We start from the raw sequence: 22,133 nt of genomic DNA on the forward strand, positions 1-22,133 counted from the left end.
ACAGACTTGCTTTCCAAGGCACCAGCTTTCAATGTTGCAAAAAACAAACAAGAACAAAATGACGAAGTGACAAAAAAAGATTCATTGGAAATCAAAACAGAATCAAAAACGACTGAAACACAAAAGACAAACAAGAGTCACTGAGTTATTCAAGAAATGAGCAACGAAGAGAATTCAGAGACTGCTAATCGCTAACAGAAATTCAGTTTTGAAACAGCTAGCCGTTTATTCTGCATGCGTGACTCAACTACATTACAAATATGATGTGACTGAAAGCAATGTCACGCCTCGTTATAATGACGGTCTATTTTAATCTTAGAAATAAAAAAAGCCATATCATATATTCCTTATCAACCTCACTTGCTCAGTCTTTACGGGGAAATATCAGACCAAGGTCTTGACATCACGGACCGAGCCGTAAGCGGTCTGATGTTTTCCCAAAAAGACCGAGCAAGTGAGGTTAATAAGTAGTAATGACTAGTCATTTTACTAAATTCTTTTTTTACTCATACTTAAGTGATTATTTTGATGGGTACTTTTACTTCTACCAGAGTCATTCTTCTTCTTCTTCTTCTTCTTCTTCTTCTTCTTCTTACAAAGTAACAATACTTTTATTTGACTACAGTTTTTTAATTACTGTACCCACCTCTGGTGCTTGAGGTGGTGAAACACGACCACAATAGGCTCAAAAATTTCACTTCACTGCACCATTGAATTTCGAATCGTCGCCGCTCCACCTGTGTCAGCTCAGAAATTGATTTTTGACCAGTGCAAAAACTTGGCTTGTGGCCTAAAATAGCAAAATGCTGCTTTTGACCTACAAATTAGGCTGGACCTGTGCTGCCATAATAATAAACCTGTTGTCTTTTTTTCCTCAGCTGACCCAGTTGATTGTGAGTCACCTGGCCGTGCCAGATCTGTGTCGTCTGGCTCAGAGCTGTAAGCTCCTACAGCGCCACTGTTATGACCCGCTGCAGTACGTTCAACTCAGCCTGCAGCCATATTGGTTCCGCTTGAGCGATCTGTCTCTGGCACACTTACAATCCCGCTGCGCACTCCTGCAGCGCCTCAATATGTCCTGGACTGGAAACAGAGGAGCTGTCACGGCCAGCGGATTCTGCAGGTGAGCTGGTTTAGGATGTAGCCCATGAGGATACAAACTAGCAGCAGTGTGTCTATTAAATCATTATAGTCACCTTTTCTGTTTCTCTCTCTCTCTCTCGCTTGCTCACTCTTAGTTTTATCAGAGCATGCGGCGCGAGCCTGGTGTGTTTGGAGCTGTCCTGTTGCCACTTCCTGAATGAAGTGTGTTTGGAGTTGATCGCACAGACATGCGTGAGCCTTCAGGAACTCGAGCTTGCATCCTGTGACCGTCTCGAACCTCAGGCCTTCAACCACATCGCTAAACTCACACATCTGCGCCGACTCGTCCTGTACCGCACCAAGATTGAAGTAAGCGGCCCTTGTGCTGTTGCGTCAGTGACAGTGAAGCTCTGAACACAAAACATCCATCTTAGACATTTTTCACTGCTATGTTTATTATGCAGGGCTTTCCTCAAAGTGCAGATACGTGGCGCTCCACTGCACTGTCACTAAAAAAAAAAATCGATATGATAAATTGAACATTGCAGAGTATTTTCTGCACCTAAATATCTCCTGTTCCCCCTCTGAAAATGCATAATAACTATAGAAATAGGAAGCTATTGTACAACGCCGATTCCAAAAAAGTTGGGACAAAGTACAAATTGTAAATAAAAACGGAATGCAATGATGTGGAAGTTTCAAAATTCCATATTTTATTCAGAATAGAACATAGATGACTGTGGCAGCGGGGGCGTGGTCAAGCGCCGGTCTGTGACAGGAGGGCGGAGTCAGGGAAGGTAAGTGGCAAGAATCACTACACCTGAGAGCAATTAACCTGTGTTTGTGTGTCTTCCCAGTGACCGCGCCCTATATGAGGAGGGAGAGCGAGAGCAGAGGGGGCTCTCTCCCGCACCAGATGACTTGCGTGTGTGTGTATGCGTGTGGCTGGGAGAGTGTGTTTGCGAAACTGAAAAGTCGAGCAATAAACGCTATTGTGAACCTGATCTCTGTCCTGCCGTCCTCTGTGCTCCACCCACCAATAGTGAACCGCTACAGTGGTGCCGAAACCCGGGATCTGGAGCACAGCAGCCTCACAGCCCCATAGAGTCCTCCCCGTTTGCTGAACTGGTCCACGCCCTCGCCACGGCCCAGCAAAGCCAGCACCAGGCGCTACTCACCCTCCGAAAGGAGCAAGAAGAGCGGTTCGAGGCCCTGGTGTTGGCCCAACAAGAAGATCGACAGGCGTTCCGGCACCTCCTCGCATCGGCGGGGTCCACCAGCGCTCCTACCGCGGGCCCGTCTCCCCTCACTGTCACCAAGATGGGCCCACAGGACGACCCCGAGGCGTTCCTCACGTTATTTGAACAGGTTGCTGAAGCCTCGGGGTGGCCGATGGAGCAGCGCGCGGCGCGCCTTCTCCCCCTGCTAACGGGAGAGGCACAGCTGGCCGCGCTACAGCTCCCCGCCGACCGCCGGCTGGCCTACACGGACCTCCGCCGGGCCGTCCTCCAGCGCGTGGGGCGCACACCGGATCAACAGCGCCAGCGCTTCCGCGCGCTGCGGTTGGAGGAAGTCGGCCGGCCGTTCGCGTTCGGCCAGCAGCTCCGGGACGCCTGCTGGCGGTGGTTGAGGGCCAACGATCGCGACGCCGAGGGAATCGTCGACCAGGTGGTACTGGAACAGTTCATCGCCCGCTTACCAGCAGGAACCGCGGAGTGGGTCCAGTGCCACCGCCCGGCGTCGCTGGATCAGGCAGTCGAGCTGGCGGAGGATCATCTGGCGGCTGTCCCGGCGGCAGGACAGCAGATGGCATCATCTCCTCTCTCCTCTCTCTCTCTCCCCCTCCTCCTGTGTCCCGTCCTCGCCCCATTTCCCCACCGCGGAGGCGGGGGCCGGCTCCACCCCAGCCGGCCTGCCGCACCCGCGGTGCCCTCCCGTTTCTCCCTTCTGTGTCTGTCTCTCCCCCACCTCAGGTGAGTGAGCCCCAGATCACCGGTGCAGAGGGAAAGCCCGGGCCGGTTTGCTGGCGCTGCGGGGAGCCGGGCCACCTTCAACAGCAGTGCACAGCAATGGAAGTGGGCGCGGTGGTTCGGATCCCCGACGCGCCAGAGGCCGCCCTCGATCGGGCCAGAGCGTATCGCATACCGGTGAGTATCCAAGGGGCTACATATCAGGCGTTGGTGGATTCTGGTTGTAATCAGACCTCAATTCGCCAAAGCCTGGTTCAAAACGAGGCATTGGGGGGAGCACAAGGGGTGAAAGTGTTGTGTGTGCACGGGGATGTTCACCGCTACCCTTTGGTGTCGGTCCACATTATTTTCAGAGGGGAAAAATTTATAGGGAAGGCGGCGGTTAATCCTCGCCTTACCCACTTTTTAATTTTGGGGACTAATTGGCCGGGATTTCGGGGTTTAATGACGTGCCTAGTAGAGAGTGGGTCCTGCCATTTGACAGGGGGAGGTCCCGGTGTCGCTTTGGCGGGAGCAGCTGTCACAGAGCCGTCTACGTCATCTCCGCGTCAGAGTGAGGAGCCGCCGGCTCCTCCTCTCTCTCTTGGGGAATCCCTCGCGGATTTCCCATTAGAGCAGTCGCGAGACGAGACTCTGCGGCATGCGTTTGACCAAGTGAGAGTAATCGATGGTCAAACGCTCCAGCCGAACGCCACCCCATCCTTCCCCTACTTCGCGATTATGAAGGATAGATTATACCGAGTGACGCAGGACACTCAAACTAAGGAGCGAGTCACACAGCTTTTAATTCCGAAGAGCCGCCGGGAATTGGTATTCCAGGCGGCTCACTTTAATCCCATGGCTGGACACTTGGGGCAGGATAAAACACTAGCCTGAATAATGGCCCGATTCTATTGGCCGGGGATTCGCGGCGATGTCCGTAGGTGGTGTACGGCATGCCGCGAATGCCAGTTAGTAAATCCAGCGGCCATTCCAAAAGCGCCTTTGCGCCCTCTACCGTTAATCAAGACCCCGTTTGAGAGAATTGTGATGGATCTCGTCGGGCCATTAGATCGGTCAGCACGAGGGTACCGCTTTATATTAGTTCTAGTGGACTATGCAACGGGATACCCGGAAGCAGTGCCTCTGCGCAATATCTCAGCACGCAGTATTGCAGAGGCACTCTTCCGCGTTATCTCCCGAGTTGGAATCCCGAAAGAGATTCTGACTGATCAAGGCACTATGTTTATGTCACGAACACTGCGCGAACTGTATGGGTTATTGGGGATTAAGCCGATCCGCACCAGCGTGTGTCACCCACAAACGGACGGTTTAGTGGAACGGTTCAACCGCACCCTCAAAAATATTATTAAGAAATTCGTAAGTGAGGACGCACGTAATTGGGATAAGTGGCTCGAACCCTTGCTGTTCTCAGTGCGAGAGGTCCCCCAAGCCTCCACGGGGTTCTCCCCGTTCGAATTATTATATGGGCGTAAGCCGCGCGGCATCCTGGACGTGCTGCGGGAAAATTGGGAGGAGGGACCTTCACAAAGTAAGAATGAAATTCAGTACGTTATGGACCTGCGCGCAAAACTCCACACGCTCACCCACCTAACTCAGGAGAATATGCGGCAGGCCCAGGAACGGCAAGCCCGCCTGTACAACAAGGGTACGCGCCTTAGAGAGTTCACACCGGGAGATAAGGTACTCGTACTGTTGCCCACGTCAAGCTCCAAATTGATCGCTAAGTGGCAAGGACCCTTTGAGGTCACACAGCGAGTCGGGGACGTCAACTATGAGGTGAGGCGAACGGACAGGGGTGGGGCGCTACAGATTTACCACCTCAATCTGATTAAACTCTGGAACGAGGAGGTCCCCGTGGTGTTGGTGTCGGTGGTTCCGGAGAAGGCGGAGCTGGGGCCGGAGGTTCAAAAAGGGACATTGGCATCACGTACCTCTCCGGTCCCCTGTGGAGACCACCTCTCCCCGACCCAACTCACGGAGGTCGCCCAGTTGCAGACCGAGTTTTCGGATGTGTTCTCGCCCCTGCCCGGTCGCACTAACCTCATAGAGCACCACATAGAGACGCCCCCGGGGGTGGTAGTGCGTAGCCGCCCTTACAGGCTACCCGAACACAAAAAAAGGTGGTTCGGGAAGAACTTCAGACCATGCTCGAAATGGGCATCGTCGAGGAGTCCCACAGTGACTGGAGCAGCCCGGTGGTCTTGGTACCCAAGGCCGACGGGTCAGTCCGGTTCTGTGTGGACTATAGAAAAGTCAACGCGGTGTCTAAATTCGATGCGTACCCAATGCCTCGTATTGATGAGTTGCTTGATCGACTCGGCACTGCTCGCTTTTATTCGACACTGGATTTGACGAAGGGATATTGGCAGATCCCCTTGACTCCACTATCCCGAGAAAAAACGGCCTTTTCCACACCGTTTGGTTTACACCAATTCGTCACCCTTCCGTTTGGGCTGTTTGGGGCGCCCGCTACGTTTCAGCGGCTGATGGACAGAGTCCTCCGCCCTCACGCCACTTACGCAGCCGCGTATTTAGACGACATCATCATCTATAGTAATGACTGGCAGTGGCACCTCGAACATCTGAGGGCCGTCCTTAGGTCGCTGAGGCGAGCGGGGCTCACAGCCAACCCAAAGAAGTGTGCGATTGGGCGGGTGGAAGTACGGTATCTGGGCTTCCACTTGGGCAACGGGCAGGTGCGTCCCCAAATTAATAAGACAGCAGCAATTGCGGCCTGCCCGAGGCCCAAGACCAAAAAGGGGGTGAGACAGTTCCTGGGGCTGGCTGGCTATTATCGTAGGTTTATACCTAATTATTCGGACGTCACCAGCCCGCTGACTGATCTCACTAAAAAGGGGGCACCAGATCCGGTCCAGTGGACGGAGCAGTGCCAGCGGGCTTTCTCGGAGGTAAAGGCTGCACTGTGTGGGGGGCCACTTCTACACTCCCCTGACATTTCTCTTCCCTTTATGTGACAGACCGATGCGTCGGACAGAGGGCTGGGGGCGGTTTTGTCCCAGGAGGTGGATGGGGAGGACCGCCCTGTCCTGTATATCAGCAGGAAGCTGTTGGTGCGTGAGGGGCGCTACAGCACCATAGAGAAAGAGTGTTTGGCCATCAAGTGGGCGGTTCTCGCCCTCCGGTACTACCTGCTGGGGCGCCCTTTCACCCTCTGTTCGGACCACGTGCCCCTCCAGTGGCTCCACCGCATGAAAGATGCCAACGCGCGGATCACCCGTTGGTATCTGGTGCTCCAACCCTTTAATTTCAAGGTGGTCCACAGGCCGGGGGCGCAGATGGTCGTGGCGGACTTCCTCTCCCGTCAAGGGGGGGGGGAGTCGGCTGCAGGCCGGACGGCCGCCCGGCCTGAGTCGGGCGGTGGGGGTATGTGGCAGTGGGGGCGTGGTCAAGCGCCGGTCTGTGACAGGAGGGCGGAGTCAGGGAAGGTAAGTGGCAAGAATCACTACACCTGAGAGCAATTAACCTGTGTTTGTGTGTCTTCCCAGTGACCGCGCCCTATATGAGGAGGGAGAGCGAGAGCAGAGGGGGCTCTCTCCCGCACCAGATGACTTGCGTGTGTGTGTATGCGTGTGGCTGGGAGAGTGTGTTTGCGAAACTGAAAAGTCGAGCAATAAACGCTATTGTGAACCTGATCTCTGTCCTGCCGTCCTCTGTGCTCCACCCACCAAGAGTGAACCGCTACCATGACATATCAAATCTTTAAACTGAGAAAATGTATCATTTAAAGAGAAAAATTAGGTGATTTTTAAATTTCATGACAACACATCTCAAAAAAGTTGGGACAAGGCCATGTTTACCACTGTGAGACATCCCCTTTTCTCTTTACAACAGTCTGTAAACGTCTGGGGACTGAGGAGACAAGTTGCTCAAGTTTAGGGATAGGAATGTTAACCCATTCTTGTCTAATGTAGGATTCTAGTTGCTCAACTGTCTTAGGTCTTTTTTAGTCGTATCTTCCGTTTTATGATGCGCCAAATGTTTTCTATGGGTGAAAGATCTGGACTGCAGGCTGGCCAGTTCAGTACCCGGACCCTTCTTCTACGCAGCCATGATGCTGTAATTGATGTAGTATGTGGTTTGACATTGTCATGTTGGAAAATGTAAGGTCTTCCCTGAAAGAGACGTCGTCTGGATGGGAGCATATGTTGCTCTAGAACCTGGATATAGCTTTCAGCACTGATGGTGTCTTTCCAGATGTGTAAGCTGCCCATGCCACACGCACTAATGCAACCCCATACCATCAGAGATGCAGGCTTCTGAACTGAGCGCTGATAACAACTTGGGTCGTCCTTCTCCTCTTTAGTCCGAATGACACGGCGTCCCTGATTTCCATAAAGAAGTTTCAAATTTTGATTCGTCTGACCACAGAACAGTTTTCCACTTTGCCACAGTCCATTTTAAATGAGCCTTGGCCCAGAGAAGACGTCTGCGATCATGGATCATGTTTAGATATGGCTTCTTCTTTGAACTGTAGAGTTTTAGCTGGCAACGGCGGATGGCACAGTGAATTGTGTTCACAGATAATGTTCTCTGGAAATATTCCTGAGCCCATTTTGTGATTTCCAATACAGAAGCATGCCTGTATGTGATGCAGTGCCGTCTAAGGGCCCGAAGATCACGGGCACCCAGTATGGTTTTCCAGCTTTGACCCTTATGCACAGAGATTCTTCCAGATTCTCTGAATCTTTTGATCATATTATGCACTGTAGATGATGATGATATGTTCAAACTCTTTTTGCAATTTTACACTGTCGAACTCCTTTCTGATATTGCTCCACTATTTGTCAGCGCAGAATTAGGGGGATTGGTGATCCTTTTCCTATCTTTGCTTCTGAGAGCCGCTGCCACTCCAAGATGCTCTTTTTATACCCAGTCATGTTAATGACCTATTGCCAATTGACCTAATGAGTTGCAATTTGGTCCTCCAGCTATTCCTTTTTTGTACCTTTAACTTTTCCAGCCTCTTATTGCCCCTGTCCCAACTTTTTTGTGTTGCTGTCATGAAATTTCAAATGAGCCAATATTTGGCATGAAATTTCAAAATGTCTCACTTTCGACATTTGATATGTTGTCTATGTTATATTGTGAATACAATATGAGGTTTTGAGATTTATAAATTATTGCATTCCATTTTTATTTACAATTTGTACTTTGTCCCAACTTTTTTGGAATCGGGGTTGTAATATATAGGTCTAGACTGTCCTGGTACTCCACCCAGAAGTGAAAATAAAGGGTTTCACTGCGTGCGCTGACTGCCATTCGCAACCAGACATAAAACCACATTCTAGTCGCTGTTGCACGATATGACCTCGATTCTGTTCCTGGCATACTGGAATTGGAAAATGAAGAGGCGTGCTATGAAGTGTTTTTATTTCAAATCTGATTTTGCCCTTTAAATTTTGCCCCTTACGTATTTAACAAGGTAAAAAACAGCAAATTTAATCATGTTGAATTGTGCCTAAATCATGCACCATTTGAAGTCTCTAATTTCAAGATTTTCTGGGGGAACATGCCCCCAGACCCCCCTAGCAGCCTTCAGGGCCCTCCAGGCCAGCCCTTACGGGCTCTGCATCAGTAGCGCCACTCTAATTTTAATTATTTATTTATTTATTTTTTGTGGGGGGGGGGGGGGAGCCCTGTTATGGGATTACAGTCTCCAAGAGCAACACTTTTCTTTACGTTTTTTTTCCTAAACCTTTAGAAATAGGCATTTGATTACTTATTCTGGGCAGAATTAACTTGAGATTTTCAGCACTGCTGAGACATTTTAAAAAAAATCTCCGTTATCTGTTATTCTGACTTTCAGCTTAAGTGCATTTTTATTTAACAGTTATTCCACAAAATCGAGTCGTACACGCCTCGTTGGCTATAAGCCGTGTATAATGAGATTAAGTGGAATAACTGTTTTATTCTATCCACATTCACTAGATTTTGAGAAACAGAGCATTTTTATTGTTATTTTTTGCAAATTTGATAAATAAAAACTTTATACAAAACGTCCGACAAAATCATTTCCACTTAGGATTTAAACAAACTGGTGAAATGACAGTAGCAATTTGTGAAAAATGCGATAATAATAATTCTTGAAAAAAATAAAAAAGATTTGTTCTTACCATCAAATAGTTTTATTCTATATTTTGTTGCTTTTTTATTTTTTGGGGTTTTGTTTTCGAGTAGAGTTTTTATTTCGTCTTTGGTTGGTTCAGCAACACGTGCCACCATTTTCTTCTTCTTTAGGTTTTTTTGGCAGTTTACAAACCAACTGAAAGGTGCATTACTGCCACCAACTGGGCTGGAGTGTGGGACAGGAGATATTTGGGGGGGGGAGAGAAAAACTATATTCTTTTAGCTATTTCTGTTTCTTTTAAATACTTAACAACGTGATATATCTGACTTGATGTGCTCCGCCATTTTGTTTTCCTCTACTCACAGTATGAGCTGATAGCCTAGTAGTAGAGTAGCCAATCAGAGCACATGATTGCTCATATCCAGTGAATGTGGATAGAATAATAATAATAATTATTATTATTATTATTATTATTATTATATTCGCCCTGTGATGACCTGGCGACTTGTCCAGGGTGTACCCCGCCTTTCGCCCGTAGTCAGCTGGGATAGGCTCCAGCTTGCCTGCGACCCTGTAGAAGGATAAAGCAGCTAGAGATAATGAGATGAGATTATTATATTCACTTTATTCATCCCACATCTGGGATATTAACGATTATATAAATTATATTGATAAATATTTTGCTGCAATAAGATACAGGGCTGTTGTGGCCTTTTAAAGCTGTACTGCCTTTCAGATTTTTCAAATGTACTGTAGGTCATAAAAAGAAATTTCCCCAACACCCAGTAATTTTTGTTTAGTGGACTGAAAGCTACTGAATTTGAATCACAGACTTCCAATTTTATTCGTTTTTTAAAATAGAACAATTAATGAATTTAGGGCCACATGGCCCTAAATTCTCTGCTGTTTTTTCCTGCTTCACCATGACTCAATTCAAGATACTACATCATGCATCACATGGTGGGCTTTCCCCATTTGCGCAAGGCATTGTGGGATACAAATTTGAAACAGGAGCGAAAAATGAAGGATGTGAGTGTGCGATTTGAAACACGAAAGACCGACTACAGTAATGGAAAGCGAGAAGAAAAGACGTTATGTTGTGAAGGAAAGGAAATGCAGGCCCAAACTAATAAATATCAGCGGTCAGCAAGCACCTCGGTGAGATCAGCTGTTCATTTAGCGACAGAATGATGTAACTGTCAGTGCACGGTCAAAAGTAAACCTGTGCATGCGCACACAGGCTTCCTCTGTTTGCTTGACTGTGCGAAGCGAGCGATTTCATGCACATTATTTGCTCGGGAATCCCTTCAAATTAAATAACTTCCCAGCCACAGAATGGCCTGATATTTTGTGAGATATTACAGAAATAAACATATCACAATGACCAAATTTCAGAGGGAACTAAATTTCACTGAATTTATGAAATCAAAAGGCTGTGTAGCTTTAATGCCCCTTTTTGTAGTACACAACTGATCTGACTGCCTTTTCGCATAGTGTTTTGGGGCGTTATATACTTATACAAGCACACACACACACACACACACACACACTGTATCTGTGTTAGCTATATCTATTCCACTCTCAAATCATGTTATTATACTGTCACTGATATAATTAACACATTTCTTTTTTCATCATCAGCAAAATAAGAGATGTACAGTCAAAGAAACATCAACACACACACACACTCTTCACCAAGGCGTGTTTTAACCCGAGCTCAGAACAATAGCTCTGTTCTCTCCGCTTTAACAGAGACGTGTTTTTAACTTCACTAGTCTGTGTGAAAAATAAGATGTTTTTTTTCCCCCCTGAAATTTAAACCCTTGTGTTTTCAATACCAGTTTTAGCGATACGTGCCAGACCATGAAGTCATGTAATAGTTTTATTTAGACATCTCTATTCCTCAGAACGAGGGTTTCTCAGTCTTTTGTGGTTCCTGGATCTGTTTTCTTTAATTATTTCAGAAGAAGTGTTTGTTCTGTCATGCCTTCTTGACTTCTTCAGGGTTCATAAATACAATCAGAGTGCACTAGCTTTCATTTCATCAGTGTCCGTAAACACTAATCCGACATTCTGTTCAGCTCATCTAAATTAGTCCTGGATGTAATATTTCGTTATTAATCTGGTCAGAATTAATCTGGTTTTTATTCGTTTTCTGGAACAGCAGCTCTGACAGGAGTACCAGCTGCAAGATTTGTGTTTATATTAATGCCGTCGTTTGAATAAGATTAAATGTATTATGGTTGATACGCTGAAGCTGTATCTGTAAGGAGATAAAGGAAGGAGTCTCCAGTGTCAGGGATTTGTTAACAGTCAGAGCTGGGTTTCCTGAAAGCCTCTTAAAGTCAAGAGTGTCTTTAATTACCTCCTAAGATCCATCGTCAAGCTAATGTGGTTTTCCTTAACAACACTGTCGCCCAAGTAGTCCTTTAGTTTGCTCTGAATTTACAAGAGACCTGGACCACTCTTTCACAACAAAGAGTGACTCGCTCACAGCCAAACACAGAGACTGTGCATGCGCCTCTGAGGGACTCTCACAGTCAATGGGGGAAACTGGGGTTGAATCTGCTGTTGAATCTTCAATTATTTTCTTGTACATTGCAAGTACATCGAGTTAATTATTAAATAAATATATGCAAAATGTTATGAATATATTTCAGTACGTTATGGAATCACGTATGGATATCGGAATGTCACACTGATATCGCCACATTTTAATCAAATTTAGCTAAATTAGACGAGTGATTATCATTTAGGGTCAAATGAGACAAATTTCTGTACCTCTAACAGTGTGTGTGCACGAGAGAGAGAGAGGTTTTGATCTCTGTGTACCTGACCTCCTATATCTCTGTCTCTCTCTCATATATATCCTTCAATACACACAGATCAAATCCCCTCCTATCTCTGTCTCTGTCTCACACTCGCGTGCACACACACAAACACAATGTTAGAGGTGCAGAAATTTCTCATTTGACCCTAAAGCTGTCGATTTGGTTGAGCCGTAAGAATGGGCGTCAGGGTGTGGGCTCTGTGGACGCTGAGCAGATCTTCAGAGGATTTCTTAAAGCACAGATCTGAGTAGAACATGCTTTTTATACTTTGGTGGATGAACTTACAACCTTCAGTGACCTGTGGGCTGTGGGAGGTGAACTGTGTACTCTCAGAATTGAGGGAGAGTTGCTGCTTTCATTTTGATTTTGTGGAGTTGTGTGTGTGTGTGTTTTTCTACTTGAGTAATGATGAAAGTTAATTGATACCCTTAGACTTCACACTTTGTTGAATAAAGATTTTCTCAAGTCAAGTCTCTCTCTCCCTTTCTCTACTCCGTCTCTTTTTTTCTTTCTCTCTTTTGTCTTTCTCTTTCTACTCTCTCTGTCTGTCTCTCTACTCTGTCTCTCTCTCTACTGTCTCGCTCTACTCTGTCTCTCTTTCTTTGTCTCTCTCGCGCTCTCTCCCTTAATCTCTATTCTCTGTCTCTCTCTTTCTTTCTCTTTCCCATGCTCTCTCTCTCTCTCTCTCTCTCTCTCTCTTTCTCTCTGCATGTGCACCTATAAGGGAGAGCATTGCCAACTTGTCATTATTTCAGCTATTATGCACAATCCTTGACTGTATGATCAGGGGATAACAGTGAAATGAGCGCGCACAGGGGCACACATTTACTTCATTATTTAGTTTACCATTTGCTCATTCTTTCATGCGAACGTTTATTCATTTCATTAAAAAAAAAAACATGCTTGGGGGCGTCGTGGCTCAGGTGGATAAGGCGCCATACCATAAATCTGGGGTCCCGGGTTCGATTCTGACCCAAGCTCATTTCCCGATCCATCCCCGTCTCTCTCTCCCACTCATTTCCTGTCTCTACACGGTCCTATCCAATAAAGGTGAAAAAAAAAGCCCCCAAAAAATCTAAAAAAAAAAAAACATGCTTGGAATAATAAAAAAAAGCCCAAAAATGTAAAATAGATTTAATTATTAATTTCCACATTATTATATGTAATGCTTAATGATGATACAATATATTAAGATATTTTAAACACTTTATATTTAATTGTTTTTTGGTTAAAAAAAAAAAAAAGAATGCCATGTGACCTCATCGACTGATGCGCACTGCAAAGAAGCTCTTCGTAATGTTGCCCTTAAGACTCCTACTTATAAACGAGTTCCGGAAAACCACATACAGAGACGATGCTCGTTGCTTAAGAGAGTTTCTCATCTTGCTCTTTAGCCCTAAAGGGAAGCGTTATTGGGAAACCTGCCCCAGTACGGTTTCCACCACAAGAAATGTATTTTTTTTAAATCTTATGACAGAAAGACTGTTTATAGATGATGTTATAACTTAACTGTGAGAACTTATTTTCCGATACATAAGTGTTATTCATTACTTGTCAGTGTATTATTGCTGTAAGTTAAATGTAAAGGGCTTTATTCCAAGTGCCAAGTTGGATATAAATAGGAAATAATGAGCTTTTACTCAGCTGTTGGTAATGAAACAGGTTATATAATAGTGATCCGTACCAATGCTCTCTCTTTTGTGTGTGTGTGTGTGTCCATCACTATAGCAAACAGCCATATTGAGCATCCTGACTTTCTGTACTGAGCTGCGACACCTCAACTTAGGAAGCTGTGTGATGGTGAGTTCTCTTAGTTATTTGGCATTTTTTGATGAAATCATTTTGTTCTTCCACTTCAGAATATTCTGATGCACATATGTGATGACGTTCACACTTTTTTTGGGGGGGAATTAATTTAACATTTGGAAATGAAAGCATATGACGTGTCACAGCGTTAGTACGAAGAGTCCTTTTCTGAGCCTAAATGACTTCGAAAAGTCACTATTTGTCCCTCAGATTTCTCAAAATTGTCTAATGTACCTATTTTTTTTGTCCTGCCTGAACAAAAAGCCATTTCCTTTAGTATGAGTCTGCTTTTTTTTTGCAGAGACCAATTTCTGTTGAAAAAGGTCCATTTTTTTCAGCGAGAACATATCTCTCATGACACGTCTTTGGGTTCGGTGGATAAAGTCTATTTGTGCTGCAAGGGTCCATTTTAATGGTGACAGAAATATTCTATCCTGATTTTCAGAAACATTTCTTCAGTGCAAGATGCATATCATGATATTAGACATATCAGGTGAAAATTCAGTCCAAATTGTTTGAAACGGCTCTCATTGAATTCAGAATTGAATGCAGAACAACATACTTTTTACAGAATTAAAATATGTTGATCTGTTCTTCAGATATTACAAATCAAAGATTGAAAAAAAAAAAAGGGCTTAATTTTTGTTAAACTGCCGTAATATTCTGTATGAGGATCACATGTTCCAAAATGGGGCCTCATTAACCAATGAGATCAAATATTTTTTTCTTAATAACTTTTCTATTTTTCAAGATATTTACATGGAAATTGGCAGGTACATAGATGGTTGTATGCTGAATACAAAATTTGTAAAAATAATAATAATAATAATAAATTATGCAAATTAGTATTTAATTAGTATTAGTTATGCTAATTAGGTAAAAAGCATTAAATATTCAGTAAATACACTCAGTAATAAATGATTATTTCTAATACCCTCTTTGTGCTCTGTAGGTCTTTGTATTTCTCAGAAGTAGAGCCTACTAGTGTTTATATAAAAGAATATAAATTATTATTTCGATTAATATTCACAGCTTTCAAGGCGAACCTTGAAAAAACTGTGAGCCACATCCAAGAAACAATTCACATTAACTGAACTGAAATTGACACTTGTGTTTCTGACTTCCGTTTTTTTATCATTCCGACCACTAAGATCTCAATATTTTTCATCAAAACAATACTAGTTATATTCTAAAATAGTTATTTATTTACAGGAATCAGTTTGATTTGAAAAAATAAGTAGGTAAAGCTATGAAAACTCACTTCAAAGTCTCCCGTGAACCATAACATCAAAACTAATTGACTGAAAATTTTGCTGAATCCTTCATCAGAAACGGTGAGAGTGAGAGAACATCCCTATAAAAGTTATCTGATTGACATTCACGAGTAATCCAGTCGGAAACCAAGAAGAGAGAGAGTCTGACCACTTTCCTGTGACTCAAAGAAAAGCACCGGCAGTTTCCTGACGTCACGCGAGCAGAGTGTTTTTACTCTGTTGTACCAACTTCAACCTGCCGTTACTCCCAAAGTACTGAACAGATCTTAATGAGACACATTTCTTTGGAAAGCAGTAATTATAAGCTTTTTAATGATAGAATGACAGTATTCACGATAGAAAATATTCAAGAGATAAGCAATGACAGATTTGGAAACTTTGATGAGTGTCTGCATGCACAGCACGGGTGTGAAAGCGAGTGTCTGATACGCCTAATGACATATATAAAATATACTGTATTTGCTAATCATTTTCCAGCAATAAAGTCATCCTGCTTTTTTTTAAGTCTGATAATTAATTTATTTAACACTAAAAATGATAATCTATACGATGCTGGACCATTTTCTACTTTTAAGGTCAAGTACAACCCCGATTCCAAAAAAGTTGGGACAAAAGTACAAATTGTAAATAAAAACGGAATGCGATAATTTTACAAATCTCAAAAACTGATATTGTATTCACAATGGAACATAGACAACATATCAAATGTTGAAAGTGAGACATTTTGAAATTTCATGCCAAATATTGGCTCATTTGAAATTTCATGACAGCAACACATCTCAAAAAAGTTGGGACAGGGGCAATAAGAGGCTGGAAAAGTTAAAGGTACAAAAAAGGAACAGTTGGAGGACTAAATTGCAACTCATTAGGTCAATTGGCAATAGGTCATTAACATGACTGGGTATAAAAAGAGCATCTTGGAGTGGCAGCGGCTCTCAGAAGTAAAGATGGGAAGAGGATCACCAATCCCCCTAATTCTGTGCCGACAAATAGTGGAGCAATATCAGAAAGGAGTTCGACAGTGTAAAATTGCAAAGAGTTTGAACATATCATCCTCTACAGTGTGCATAATATCATCAAAAGATTTAGAGAATCTGGAAGAATCTCTGTGCGTAAGGGTCAAGGCCGAAAAACCATACTGGGTGCCCATGATCTTCGGGCCCTTAGACGGCACTGCATCACATACAGGCATGCTTCTGTATTGGAAATCACAAAATGGGCTCAGGAATATTTCCAGAGAACATTATCTGTGAACACAATTCACCGTGCCATCCACCGTTGCCAGCTAAAACTCTATAGTTCAAAGAAGAAGCCGCATCTAAACATGATCCAGAAGCGCAGATGTCTTCTCTGGGCCAAGGCTCATTTAAAATGGACTGTTGCAAAGTGGAAAACTGTTCTGTGGTCAGACGAATCAAAATTTGAAGTTTTTTATGGAAATCAGGGACGCCATGTCATTCGGACTAAAGAGGAGAAGGACGACCCAAGTTGTTATCAGCGCTCAGTTCAGAAGCCTGCATCTCTGATGGTATGGGGTTGCATTAGTGCGTGTGGCATGGGCAGCTTACACATCTGGAAAGACACCATCAGTGCTGAAAGGTATATCCAGGTTCTAGAGCAACATATGCTCCCATCCAGACGACATCTCTTTCAGGGAAAACGTTGCATTTTCCAACATGACAATGCCAAACCACATACTGCATCAATTACAGCATCATGGTTGCGTAGAAGAAGGGTCCGGGTACTGAACTGGCCAGCCTGCAGTCCAGATCTTTCACCCATAGAAAACATTTGGCGCATCATAAAACGGAAGATACGACAAAAAAGACCTAAGACAGTTGAGCAACTAGAATCCTACATTAGACAAGAATGGGTTAACATTCCTATCCCTAAACTTGAGCAACTTGTCTCCTCAGTCCCCAGACGTTTACAGACTGTTGTAAAGAGAAAAGGGGATGTCTCACAGTGGTAAACATGGCCTTGTCCCAACTTTTTTGAGATGTGTTGTTGTCATAAAATTTAAAATCACCTAATTTTTCTCTTTAAATGATACATTTTCTCAGTTTAAACATTTGATATGTCATCTATGTTCTGTTCTGAATAAAATATGGAATTTTGAAACTTCCACATCATTGCATTCTGTTTTTATTTACAATTTGTACTTTGTCCCAACTTTTTTGGAATCGGGGTTGTATAAAATGTTAACATCACATTAGTTGCTTTTTCCAATTAGTTTCTAATTAAATAAATAAATAAAAAGTACAAAAAAATACATCACAGTATCTACATCATGTAGATACTGTGAACATTTACCTCAACATGTGTCAGTTTAGTGCCACTGTCACATCTCCCACATTTTCTCCACATTTTGGTTATTAGATGACTTCTCCCTTTAAGCTAGCTTTACCCTTATCACATGACACTCACAAGAAATTGCCATCTACCCTCTTCTACATACATAAAATCACAGATTGGCCTGTGTTGCTCTGATTGACAGGTAGGAGTTACACCAGAGTCTGGATTTTTTTTTTAATTAACCGTATTCATGATCAGTCCTGACTGTTATATTCTGTTTATGTTGTATTATGCTGAATTAACTGAAGGTGGTGCTGTTCTGTCCTTTGTCTCCAGATTGAGGACTATGATGTAGTGGTGAGTGTGTTGAGTGCCCGTTGTCGTTCCCTCGTGTCTCTGGATTTGTGGCGCTGCAGGAGTCTGAGTGAGCGCGGCCTTGCTGAGTTGGTATCGGGCTGCAGCACTTTAGAGGAACTCGACCTGGGATGGAGCTCCGCCTTCCACAGTGGCTCCACCCTCCACGGCGGATCTGCCTCATTTAGACATGCAGCACGCAGACTGAGCCGCCTGCGCAGACTTTACCTCACCGCTAACCGCAATATCTGTGATGCAGATCTGGAACACATTGCAACACACTGTCCTGTCCTGGAGCACCTCGATATACTGGGTGAGGAGACGCACTAACACACACACACCTACCTTTTCCATATCAGTATAGTACACTCACTGTTTCAGATGCACAGAATTATGGGATTTCCTTCTCTGAGAAGAACAGTGTAGTCATTGTGTGTGTGTGTGTGTGTGTGTGTGTGTGTGTGTGTGTGTGTGTGTGTGTGTGCGTGCACGCATGCAGGTACACGGTTGGTGAGTCCGGCTGCTTTACGCAAGCTGCTCCAGTCGTGTCCCCGCCTTCGTCTGCTCGACGTTTCCTTCTGCTCGCAGATTGATACACGGACCGTACATGAGCTCAGCGCACTTTTCCCAAAAGTCTCCATCAAAAAGAGTTTCACCCAGTGACCCCAACCTTTAATTCAACTCACTTTGATGACATTCTACTCAATGGACACTAGGACCCCGTGGTCTGGTGCTCACAAGGTGGACACCACAATGAGCACAAACAAGAACCTGGAACTCCATGATGTAGTGGGTCAAAGGAGATGCTTGAACACACACACACACCCAGCACTCAGGAGCTCAGCACCCTCTTATCTATTGTGTTTATTTGAAATCAACCATGACCTTTGACCTGATTTACACACTATTTTTTGTTTGTTTCAAATTTCTAAAAATTTTGAATCTCAGGTTTTTTTTTTTAATTTTGCCTTTATCATTTACGGATAATCCCAATTAAAAATCCTTCCAGCCATATTCAAAAATCCTAAATCAGTGCTCTTTTATCCACTGCTTTAATCTTAGTTTTTTTTTAAACTGTTGCGTTCTGATTGGTCGAGAGCAGCAACTATAATAAGTTGTCCATATCTACCTCGCAATGCAGAGTAAGCGTTACTTGCCGATTGCTCGAGCAGCGGCGTGTGCTTCACTAACAATCCGAAGTCATTTTAACACTCCGATCGTTTCCTTTTAAAGGTCATGTCTCAAGTGGGTGGAGGTGAAGATAAAAAGATTAAGCATGCACAAATCAGTACTACTCTTTTTTCCCCCCTTTTTTTTCTCACAATTTTCCACATTATCGTTAAATGTTTTCTTTTTATGGTTTGCTACATGTAACTCTGCCCCCTAGTGGACACATTTGCATTATGTCTGAATTCCTGCTCACGGTACCTGCAAATCCTCACAGATATGAAGATGCAGAATTATAAATCGGACCCAAATCCTAGTGCAAACTACTTAGTTTTAACCAGTCAACAACTAATTTTGGCGCTCGGTGACTGTTCAGTAGTACAATTTTCTCATTCTGCAAATGATCACCAAGGCTCCCATTTGTTTTTTTTCCCCAAGCATGTTTGAATTGATGAATTAACTCGTGTGAACCCCTCTGCGCCTAGCTGCAAGTACAACGATGAGAAACGGCCAATGAGAGCCTGAGAGGAAATCAGATTCATCTACTATAATGTGCAGCAGATCCCCGAATCCAGTTTATTATCTCTTTGTTTGTGTAGGAGTGAGAGAGCAAAATGGAAGCGCGATAATAATTCACAATTAATCGCCAAAGGCAAACTGAATACCGCGTCAGGGTTATTATTCACCGATATTCACTGAGCCTGAGGTGGATAATTGTTTTAGTATAAATACACAAGTGATTTATTTAAAAAAAAAAAGTATTAAAAAATCATTTATTTAAAACTTCAAATGCAGCATGCAAATGTAATAAAGGCGGCACGGCGCAGACTTGTGTCACTTATCTACACCGAGTCACATAAAATACTTTGTTTTGAAACAGATAAAATAAATCACAGTTCCACCTTACCTTTTGAAAAGTTTTAGACCAAACTTTGTAGCATCTTTAGTGCTTTTAGGAACAGCATTTTCTTTGATCATTTGTAATTCTTCCTCACTTATGGTGACAGGCGACAAAGCCATTTTGCTGAGTCACTCGAGGCGATTATCAAAAAATAATCTGAATTTCTCTACCAATCAGTGCACAATTTCCTGTAATTGCCTGTGTATTTATACTAAAACTTAATAATATTTGTTAGGTTATAAAAATAAAAAGAAGCATGACATGAATCCTGACTATAAAAAGTTACCTTTTTTCTTGTTTTTCTTACATAATAGTGGCAAAATGGGTGGCACGGTGCTGTAGTGGTTAGCACTGTCACCTCACAGCAAGAAGGTTCTCGGTTCGAGCCCAGTGGCTGACGGGGGCCTTTCTGTGTGGAGTTTACTTGTTCACCCCGTGTCTGCGTGGGTTTCCTCCGGGTGCTCTGGTTTCCCCCACAGTCCAAAGACATGCAGGTTAGGCTAATTGGTGGCTCTAAATTGACTGTAGGTGTGAATGTGAATTGTTGTTTGTATGTGTCAGCCCTGTGATGACCTGGCGACTTGTCCAGGGTGTACCCCGCCTCTCACCCATAGTCAGCTGGGATAGCCTCCAGCTTGCCCGCAACCCTATACAGGATAAACGGTTATGGATAATGGATGGATGGATGGAATTTGCAATTCTGAAAATTTGAAAGTCGTGTGGCGGCACGGTGGTGTAGTGGTTAGCGCTGTCGCCTCACAGCAAGAAGGTCTGGGTTCGAGCCCCGTGGCCGGCGAGGGCCTTTCTGTGCGGAGTTTGCATGTTCTCCCCGTGTCTGCGTGGGTTTCCTCCGGGTACTCCGGTTTCCCCCACAGTCCAAAGACATGCAGGTTAGGATAACTGGTGACTCTAAATTGACCGTAGGTGTGAATGTGAGTGTGAATGGTTCTGTGTCTGTGTGTCAGCCCTGTGATGACCTGGCGACTTGTCCAGGGTGTACCCCGCCTTTCGCCCGTAGTCAGCTGGGATAGGCTCCAGCTTGCCTGCGACCCTGTAGAACAGGATAAAGCGGCTAGAGATAATGAGATGAGATGAGATGAGATGAAAGTCGTGTCGTCAGCAGACATTTTGGTGGATTTCAAGACCAGGCTCCAGGTATTTACTGAAAAATGAAGGAACCTACACCAAGAAGCTTTCATTGTCGTACTTAAACCTAAATATTTTATTGATAGCTCATTCGACACTGTAATACTGATGGGATCCAATCAGGACTGACCTGCACCACAAACACTATCAGCAACACTAACAGGACAAATACTAAACTAGACATCTCAAAAATACAGCAATGGATAATAATTCTTTGAAAATAATGGTTCACAGGAAAATTAAAAGTTTAATCAGTAATGAAATAAATTTATCTCTTGGACTTCCAGTTTGTGTTTCAAACTCAGCTCTGTGTGTTTCAAACTGATTGTTTAATTTATGTTTTGTTTCCTAAGAATTGAAGATGAAGTGTGATGGATTATTTATTGAAGCTATGAGATAACACGTGCCATCAACATTGTGTGTGCGTGTGTGTATGTATGTATGTATATATATATATATATATATATATATGTGTGTGTGTGTGTGTGTTCTTTATATGGTCATTGATTTCCTGCTGAATGCAAAACAGTGTGTCAGTGCCTTATATTGAAGAAGAGATACTGTGTATGTCTGTCTGAGTGCAATAAATAGGAACAATATGGATTACTTTCTCAGTCTCCGATTTCTCAAAATGCCTTCGGACGAACTTCAAGTCGATACACTAAGCAAACCGGGCAATCAAAATACAAATTACACGAAAGGATAAATGACAGAATCGTAGCTTTTGTGTGAAATGAAAGAGCTAGCTTTTCTGTTTGCCATAGAGACACAGCATGATGACAGATTAGAAAAAATCGTCTTTTTAAAAAAAACAACAAACAAAACAAAATAGCAATCATGAATAGCGGTGCCTATCTGTCTTTTCAGTGTTTGTGTTCCTTTGTGTACGTGTAATAGTTTTCTGATGAGACCCCTTACTAAAAGGCGCAACCGAAATGGTTTCATAATAGTAACGGCGAGTTCCTCCAGGGGAAGAGATGATGTTTTGATGACCCGCTACATGTGCTGATGCAGTAGCGGTTTGTGACCATAGACTTTGGTCTTTGGCACAGGATGACATTAATAATGACATAGCCTAAAACGCAATAAATGTGACAGGCTATCCCATTTGACTTGTGCTATAGGCTAGTATCAAGTGAATTTTTAGAGTAGCAGTTTAGAAAGTCGAAAACATACTGTACAGTCTAGTCACAAAGTGAACTCTCTCTTTTTAAA

At 43.7% G+C, this 22,133-nt stretch overlaps 1 protein-coding gene across 2 annotated transcripts in view; it reads left to right on the forward strand.

Annotated features, from left to right (window-relative positions):
• The window catches only part of fbxl4 (F-box and leucine-rich repeat protein 4), a 51,894-nt gene extending 30,373 nt beyond the window's left edge, over nt 1–21,521 (forward strand). For both annotated transcript variants that reach the window (XM_060905872.1, XM_060905873.1), the window contains exons 4-8: nt 879–1,123; nt 1,239–1,452; nt 13,704–13,775; nt 17,687–18,017; nt 18,204–21,521. In XM_060905872.1, the coding sequence (XP_060761855.1) occupies nt 879–1,123; nt 1,239–1,452; nt 13,704–13,775; nt 17,687–18,017; nt 18,204–18,367 (1,026 nt within the window). In that variant the 3' untranslated portion in view covers nt 18,368–21,521. The remainder of the gene's footprint in view (nt 1–878; nt 1,124–1,238; nt 1,453–13,703; nt 13,776–17,686; nt 18,018–18,203) is intronic.
• Nucleotides 21,522–22,133: the final 612 nt, after the last annotated feature.

This window comes from Neoarius graeffei, chromosome 23 (assembly GCF_027579695.1).
Source record: "Neoarius graeffei isolate fNeoGra1 chromosome 23, fNeoGra1.pri, whole genome shotgun sequence".
In the NCBI taxonomy this organism is placed as follows: domain Eukaryota; kingdom Metazoa; phylum Chordata; class Actinopteri; order Siluriformes; family Ariidae; genus Neoarius; species Neoarius graeffei.